Source organism: Lotus japonicus, chromosome 1, assembly GCF_012489685.1.
Source record: "Lotus japonicus ecotype B-129 chromosome 1, LjGifu_v1.2".
Lineage (NCBI taxonomy): Eukaryota > Viridiplantae > Streptophyta > Magnoliopsida > Fabales > Fabaceae > Lotus > Lotus japonicus.
Window position 1 is genome coordinate 136541097 of NC_080041.1, and position 8741 is coordinate 136549837.

At 34.0% G+C, this 8741-nt stretch overlaps 1 protein-coding gene and 1 pseudogene across 1 annotated transcript; both read right to left on the reverse strand.

The window, feature by feature from the left end:
* Positions 1-1949, reverse strand: LOC130731412 (40S ribosomal protein S26-3-like). Its single transcript, XM_057583703.1, has 5 exons — positions 1794-1949; positions 1614-1706; positions 1431-1515; positions 1207-1340; positions 1-313 (listed from the first exon to the last, which is right to left on the reverse strand). The coding sequence occupies exons 1-5, from the start codon at positions 1794-1796 to the stop codon at positions 239-241; spliced, it is 390 nt and encodes a 129-aa protein (XP_057439686.1). The 5' UTR covers positions 1797-1949; the 3' UTR covers positions 1-238.
* Positions 1950-5539: 3590 nt separating this feature from the next.
* On the reverse strand, positions 5540-7332 carry LOC130731413 (myb-related protein 308-like; annotated as a pseudogene).
* Between the last annotated feature and the right edge of the window lie 1409 nt (positions 7333-8741).

Genomic DNA, 8741 nt, shown 5'->3' on the forward strand with positions numbered 1-8741 from the left:
TGAAAAGTGAATAGGCGAATTAATAATATATCCAGGTCCATTATCATACCACCAAAAATATGACAAACCAAAATGCAAGGGAGTCTATTGACCAAGGACTAAAACAAACAATTAGAAGAAAATAAAACATCTTAAAATTGATCCAGCAAGGCCAAAATTCTTAAATATAACAAAGACAAGTAAGCTTTCATATGATCAAACTAGATCCCAAGAAGGCCAGAAATCTTGACATTTGCTTTTAAGCACGGGGAGGAGCTCCAACTCCAGCAGGACGAGGAGCTTGGCCAGGCTGACCAGGCCTTGGTGCATCATCCTTCAAAAGATAACCAAATAAAATCAGTCAACAACAAGTAAAAAATTAAGCCATCATTTTTAAAAGCTACTGATCAACCATTCTAACAGTTACATAACCACAGAAGCAATGTTTAATCATAAAAGAGATAGCATGTTCTTCGAAAGCTAACATAAAATTCAAAGACTGCTTTAATACACTTAAAGGTAACAATATATTGTGTTTAGATGAAAAACAATTCATATAGTATGTTATAACATGTGCGGTGGAACACAAATAAGAGTTTGTGCTTAAACAGAGGAAAAATGCCAACAGGCCTTCACAATCAAATTCTCAAATGACAATAATAATCACACAATGCCAACCAACCTATATGGCAGAATAAAGTAATGTGTAGTTGACAACACATATGATGAGGTATGAAATTTTATTAGATTAGGGTCCAATGTCAGTTCTTTATAAGATTAAATCACTATAAAGTATAAAGATCTCCATAAACCATATCAAGAGCAATTGACTCAACTAGTTAATAACCAGAAGGCAAGCTTCAGCTTATTTTCTAAATATATATCTATGAAGCTAACCGTCTTTAAATGTGCAATTGACATTACATTTTTATGAGGTATGAGGATAGAAAAACAAGTCAAATGTGTAAATCAAGCTCGAGTTCAATCACAGAAAGGAGCAGAATTTTGATTAAACTATGGTCAAATGTCAGTTCTTTCCATTACTATAAAGATATCCAAAGGGGGCAAATAAGTTATTCAACTAGTTTATGACCAAAAGGCAAGCTTTAGCTTATTCTATGACCACCATATCGACTGCAACCCTATTGTGAACAGATACGGATAACACAAGGAATGCAAAATAACATGAAAGCAGAAAGAAAAGTGAAGAAAGTAAATTAGATTTACCCTGCGCCTGATGAAACGCTGAGGAGGGTCACGCTTCCTCCTATCAGTGCGAGAACGAACCCTGACAACATGAGAGTGGATGGCACAGGAAACACAGTACTGCATCTTCACATACAGCTTAGGAAGAGTGTATTCTACAAAATAAAAAACAAAACAATCAATTAAATAACATCATAGATTTGATATTTTGATTCGACAAAACAAAACAAGGTAAAGATTATTACGATCATAGACACAAGCTTCCTGAACATCCCTAACTGCAGCCTGTTCAACAATGTTTCTAACGAGGAACCTCTTGATGGCCTTGTCCTGTTTACATTTCACACACCCAGCAACAAAGATCAGAACTATACTAATTGATATGGCGCCGCCACGCACAAATTCGAAGGGGTGAAAATAGTGAATACCTTGGGGCAGCACTTTCCGCAGTTGGAGCATCGAATGAATTTCACATGACCACGACCGTGCTTGTTGCGGCCACCATTTCTGCGCTTGAATGTCTGCAAAAGATGAGAATCAAGAGTGAGTAGAAGAAGAAGAACGAACGTGATAGAGATTGAAATTAGGGTTAAGATCAGAAGTGTAACCATGATTCCCGAAGAACCTCCTCTCCTCTCGAGCGCTCTTTTCAGAAATTAGGGTTAGTGTGCGGCTACTGAGACTTGAGATGGACAAGGTATATAGTATTCACTGAATTCTTCGACATTGGGCCCATCATGGTGTTTCTAGTCATTCTTGGCCCAACTCACAACATTGTCTACTAATTTTATCCAATTTAATTGGGTCATGTAGATTGTTGTTTGCCAAAAATAAATAACATAAGGACTGCTGAGTGTGGCCATGTCCAACAATCTCTTGAAAATATTGCATTAAAAAGATAAAACTAGAAAACCTATGCTAGGGTTTGTTGTATAGCCTGCACCCGCCACTTTGCTTAGGGTCTACTCTTCTCCCTCTTGGGGGGGTCCTTCCTCTATTAGGGAGGCTTATCTCCTAGTTGCTTATGTGTTTTCCCTACAAAATGTGGGTTTCTACCACATTAGGTGGTTTTATTAGCCTAACAAGTGAGGTTTTGGTGTGTTTTTTTTCCTCCCTTTCGCTTTAAGCCTCCATTCCTGTCCATGCAACTTTCCTTCGTGTCACCTCCCTCCTCCAGCTTTGGCCACTGCTCCTCTAAGGTTTCTATGCATATTTGTCTCCTCCCGGTGTTGTAGAGTATGTTAGATCCCACCTTAACCCCAACCACATACCTCCAATGTAGCCTTCGCTTGCCCCGTTGCTGCCCTCCTTGCGACCTTGGCATGTTTGCATTGTTGTCCTCCATGTCTATCTTTGTCCTTCCGACCTTCCCTCACAACTTTTGTTGCTATTTTGTTTGAGATCTATAGAAGTTTGTCTTTTCTCTCCATGTTTTTTAATTAGCTAGACTGCCCTATGTTTGATGCAGCTAAAGTCTCATTTTGTACATCTTTGATAGCCGCATTGTTTGCAACCCCGGCATGTTTGGTTGTGTTGTTACTACTGTTGTTTAAAAATGATAAATCATCTTCACTCAAAAGTCCTCTAGTTTTTTGTTAGTTTGGGGCTCTTACGGGCTTTTTTTATGGCTTATAAGGTTTTACTTCATGTTTTATGATAATTGTGTCAGCTTGTCGCTTGGGTGTGCATGTTTCTTCTTCATTTCCTTATGAACATGTGCATTGCTAGAGCACTCACTGAGATTTAGTCTTACATGCGTTGAATGTTTTTTGGCAACCCTCTGGGTATTTATTCCAAGCGTTGCTGCTACCGCCACTCCACCCCTCTCTTTGGACTCCGATTGAATTTTCTCCCCCTTTAGGAATGTTTATTTTTCTCTATAAATTTTTTTCTCCCATAATAGGTTAGTTCTCTGCAACAATGTATACAAGCGAGCATTCATTTTTTTACTCAAAATATATAAGTGAGCTTTCTCTTTTTTTTTAAATGTGTCTTTTTTGTCTTATCTTTTTCTCTCCTCAATTATCTCCACGCCAACTAGCGAAACCCATCGTTTACGACCATCAACCACAACTTGGAGCCATCGTCTACACCCTTCTCTCATGGCCACTACCACTCACCTTTCAGCTTTGTGCATTGTTTTCGTCTAGAGTTCAAAGTGTAATAACACGATTAAACATTTGCTTTCTAAAAGCGTGACAGCACAACTACATCACGCATGTGTTGAGGCAAAATGAGCTAAAATTCAATAAATAATTTGGAGATCAAAATTAATGAAAATTAGATGGAAAAGAAAGTAAAGCGTAAAAGTAAACCATTTATCGAAAATACCTGATTAATTAATTTTTGTGAGGTCAGCTGGCTGCTTCTTCTTTTTTATTTTTTTTTAAATCCTGGCTGTTTTTCCTTAACATATATTATCGGTATTTGGTATGGTATTATATATATTGATGATAATTGATACCCAATGTGTTGTTTAACTATTATTTTTTTTAACATGGAGGTGTACTCCCCAAAAAGTGTATTGACTATTGTTTAATTTAATATTTTATAGATCTTAGTCAATAAAATACCTACATTAATATTATTTTTTTTGTCACAATGAGGGGAAGACAAACCTCAAGCCCTAAGACAAGCTAGCAGCAGCACTTGGCTCGGGACTAGGACCAGAATCCTTCAACAAAAGATCATGACATTCGCCAAATAACATTTTAATATTTGTGGATCACAGTCGATAGAATTATATAAAATTTTCTCAAGTAAATATAGCAAGTGAAAAAAGAAAGTGTTCGGAAAAAATTAGATTTGACGCTTAAAACATAAATTAATGTCCACCTCTTTTCGTGATGTATATGAGATTACGGCACCACTAAGTTAGCCATAACTTCCTCTTTCATATGTAGGATATACTATAATTGGCACGCCAGACGTGTTGTTAGCAAGTTGAAATTAAATGATTAAAAAAGCCCAAGGACATAATACCTTCTGAAAATTAATATGCATGCTTAGCTCTTTTGAATATATTGAGTGACATGGTATTAATAGAACCTATAAATCTATGACCTTGGGACGTCACTGATATCTGGAATCTGCCCCAAGTGTCCAAAAAACAAATCTGAATAATTGAATCTCAGCATTAAGAATCGCAATCTTCTGAAGTTGAAAGTTGAAGATCAAGACAGGTAAGAGCCTGTCTGAAATTCCAGTAGCAAGTTTGACAAACAGATTAAAATGGAGGCCTATCAAAACAAAAAAACAAAAACGTTGCAAATGGAGAAATAAATGTATCATTTAAGGATTCCACGATTAGTCATCTTTTTTAACTGTATAGGATAGATTCAGGTCCCATCATTAAATGTTGGTGGTTATTGTCATTCGTATTTCATAATGGCTACACAATGTGTGTGTATATATACTTCATTCATCCGTTCTTAATTATAAGCTAACATTGAGACATACTTCTTCCGTTCCTTATTATAAAACCATTTTAAATATTTTTTTTCCTAAATATAAGTCCATTTGTAATATCAATAAGCTAACATTGACACATACTCCCTCCGTTCCTTATTATAAGACTATTTTAAATGTTTTTTTCCCTAAATATAAGTCCATTTGTAATATCAATGGACTATTAATTATTTTTTTCCAAAACTATCATCATATTTAATATGAAAGAGACAATAAAATTTTTAAATAATAACTTGGAGAGAGAAATTTATAAGAAATTAAATAAGGGTAATCTAGGAAAGTAATTAAATTCTTTTACAAACTTATTGCTTGTAACTACTTTTCTTAATCTAAGAGAATTAGGTAAAATGAACTTATATATTGGAACAGAGGGAGTATGTAGTATCACTAAGCTATGAACTAAGAATCATATCTTAAGCATTGAATAATGCCGATGTAGAGTTTTTGGTCTTAAATCTAATAACCAGTTATTAGTCAAGCAACTTTGTTTTATGAGTTATTAGCATAATTTTGTTTCCTCATCAAATTGCTTTATTGGTTTATTTGTTTTGTTTTATTATTTTATGAAAATAAAAAATATAAATAATATGGAGTTGTGAGACTAGAGTAATAATAGAGCTAAAAATTACTCAAAGTAAAAAATTTATAATTAAAGCGAAATTTGCATCAATTACTTATGAGTTGCTTTGAGCTTCTTAGCACTTTTGATCCACGTACTAAAAACTAAAAGTTAAGATGTTAGTGATGAATGAATACTTTTGAATCACCTATTCATTTCACAATTATAATAAATCTCTTTTTAAAATTTGTTTCAAAAATAGAAAATATATTGTGTAGATGGCGGTGTCGTAATGTCGTATATCTACTGATCAATGAGCTGGAAGGTAAGTGCGTGAGAAGCTAAGCTTCAAAGTACAAACATTTTCCGATCCATTGGTAGTTTGGTACTATAGTTTATTTCCTAAAATGTTGGTAAAAGATTGAGACCTTTATTCATTCACATGCTGATGCCAGAGCCAGCAGAACTTATTTTATTTACCCCAACATTAATAATTTTTACCATCATTAATTAGCTAACTTAATTGGTACATTTACGCTAACAACGATTCAGCAAAAGAATCTAAATCATCATCATGGTTCTCTTCAACCTTCAAGAGCTGCAAGTACTCTTCATACACCTTCTCAAGTGTCCCATGATCTGGAATAACAGAGGAGCATTCCATTTCACCAAAGAATCCAAACCCATTATCATCATTTTTATTTTCTCCCTCCAAGTTCACCTCTTTTTCTTTCTCTTTGCTTGTTGATGCTGCAGCACTGAATGAATTAATGGAATTCAATGTCAATGTGCTATCCGTTCTGGGAATGGAGGATAGAGATGTTACCCTTGTGGGTTTTGGTAGATAAACTAAGATCTTCTTCTCTGACTCTGCTCTGTTTCTCTCTGACTCTGACTCTTCTCTTTTCTTCTCTGCCTCTGCCTCTGCTCTCTTCTTCTTCTTCTTCCTCTTGTCACTTCTCTTCTTCTTCTTCTTATCTGACTCTTTAGCAGGATCATCTGGTAGCTTCTTGTGCGTGTTTGGATCTGTACCTTGATTTCTGAGCTTTTTGCAGAGGTGGGTATTCCAGTAGTTCTTTATCTCATTATCTGTTCGCCCGGGTATTCTTCCTGCAATGAGTGACCATCTATTTCCAAGAAGAGAATGCATTCTGATTATAAGGTCATCTTCATCAGGAGTTATGTTACCTCTCTTTATATCTGGTCTCAGATAGTTCATCCATCTCAATCTGCAACTCTTTCCGCATCTTAGAAGCCCTGCACCCAGCACCAACTTAATAATATTTACTTTATCTAAAAAGACAAATTAACTTAAAAGACAAAACTAAATCAAATGAGCACAAAGTGGAGTTAACTCAAATGATTGAAGGTGGAAAACAACATAAATTAAAATGTTATTTTCATGTTATAATTCTTAGAAAAATATAACATAAACTATTTATGTATTTTCATTCAGCATTTTAAGCTTTTGCGATACTTTTCATGCTATGCATGCTGCTAGAACTTCCATGACCAATGTTCTATGACTATCAAATATGTGTTTTTGTGTAATGGTGTAACAAAGAACAAGAGTAAAAGAAACAAACCACATAGCCCTTTACAAATTAATTAACTTATCACATAACCAAATTTTGATGGAAAACAACAATAATACAGAAGATCTGAGGGAAAAAAGAAGTAGTGTCATGAATGAATAATGCATGTGTAATTTAGAAGGGTAAACAAACCAAGAACAGAATATGAGAGATCAATCAGAAAAGATAATGAATGTGATAATGAAGTGTTACCAGCTCTTTTTGGTAATGATCTCCACTGTCCTTCTCCATGATCTCGAATATATATATTTGGTGAGAAGTGCATCTCCACGAGGAAGCCATGGACCTCTGTGTAGCCCAACTTTAGAACAACAAGGAGCTCTTCCCATCTTTTGAACACTACTACAAAATCAAAGGGTGGGTATATACGGTGAAGATCCTCTACCTCATAACACCACGTTCTCCATTTAAACGTCTAGCCAATAGGGATGAGAATAGATATAGGGTCCGGGTAGGGTATTATAGTACCCATTCTCATACTCGCGTTTTCAAAAATTACCCGTACCCGTTCTCATACTCGCGCGGGTAGTAATTTAAATGTTCGTCCCCATATTCTCTGAGTACCTATTTACCCGTACATATGTCCATTACCCGCAATTTAGCTAACAAAAAAATATTTTTCACTGTTTTTTAATAGAAAACAAAATTACAACTAAAATTTTAAATAAAAAACACTAACAAAAATACAAAATATTATTCAAATACTCCTACTTAACAAATAAAATCATTTAACTAAGCATATTTTTTTAAAAGGAATAAACGAAAAAAATATAACTTTAAATTTATAATTTTAGATTTATAATATAACCCTAAAGTTGTAGGTTAATAACTTACAAATTTTAAAAATAAGTGGGAGTAAATTAACGACGATTATGAATACCTTAAATACTCACCTATTTTTTAAAAAAAGAGTAAGTTTGAAAGCAATAATAATAATAATAATAATAATAATAATAATAATAATATGTGTGCATGTATGAGGCGGGTTAGGTCGTACTATAGTACCCACACCCACTACTTTTTATGGGTAATTATTCATACCCAATCCTATATTCATCTAGCGGATTTTGCAGGTACGCTATGGGTCCAAGACCCATTACCATGCATCCCTATCTAGTAGCCAGACACATAAATATATTTTTATTTTTATTCTATATACAGGGACAAAACTGATAGTTGTTGAATTTTTAATTCATTAATTTGAAAGTCAGCATGTGGCTATTCCATGTTTCTACTCTCAAATATATTTTTTATAAAAAGATTAAATAGCACACTTGAGCACTTTCTCTATGATTGATTGAATATCACGTGGAATCCGGTAAAAATATGACCCTATTTTTAATTTATTTGAAAACTTGCATAAATTTTAATCGGGTTGTCTAAATAACTTATATGGAAAATAGGGTTAAATCACCCATTGCTTAAGTGTACAAGATATATTATGACGTGTGTCATTGGATTATCCACCTCACTTAATTAAACTATTTACCTTGTATTTAATTTATTAAATATTTTAATTGCAAAATAAACCTATCATTTTATATAATAGCATATAAGTATATAACTCATTTTCTAACAAAAAAGAAACGCAAAGAACCCTAATTCCCATTTTCTTCCAACCTCATCTTCTCTATACACTTCTATCTTTTCTACCTTGTAGCTTATCACTAAGATAATAAAGCCCCAAATTGTGCCATAAACTTAATTAGTTATGTTCGAATAATGCAGTCATATAACACTACTTTTAGATGTTAGAGAACCTTGCTATTGTATATAATTCTGCGTATATAGCATGTTCCATAAAATTGACCCTACAATAATGTCTTGAGTATTCTCACATTTCACTGTTTGATTCGTTCATATCGCATTTCTTTCCTTGGTGTTGGTATGTCTTTTGATTAGTTTTCTGTGTAGTTGCTATAATTATGTGTCAA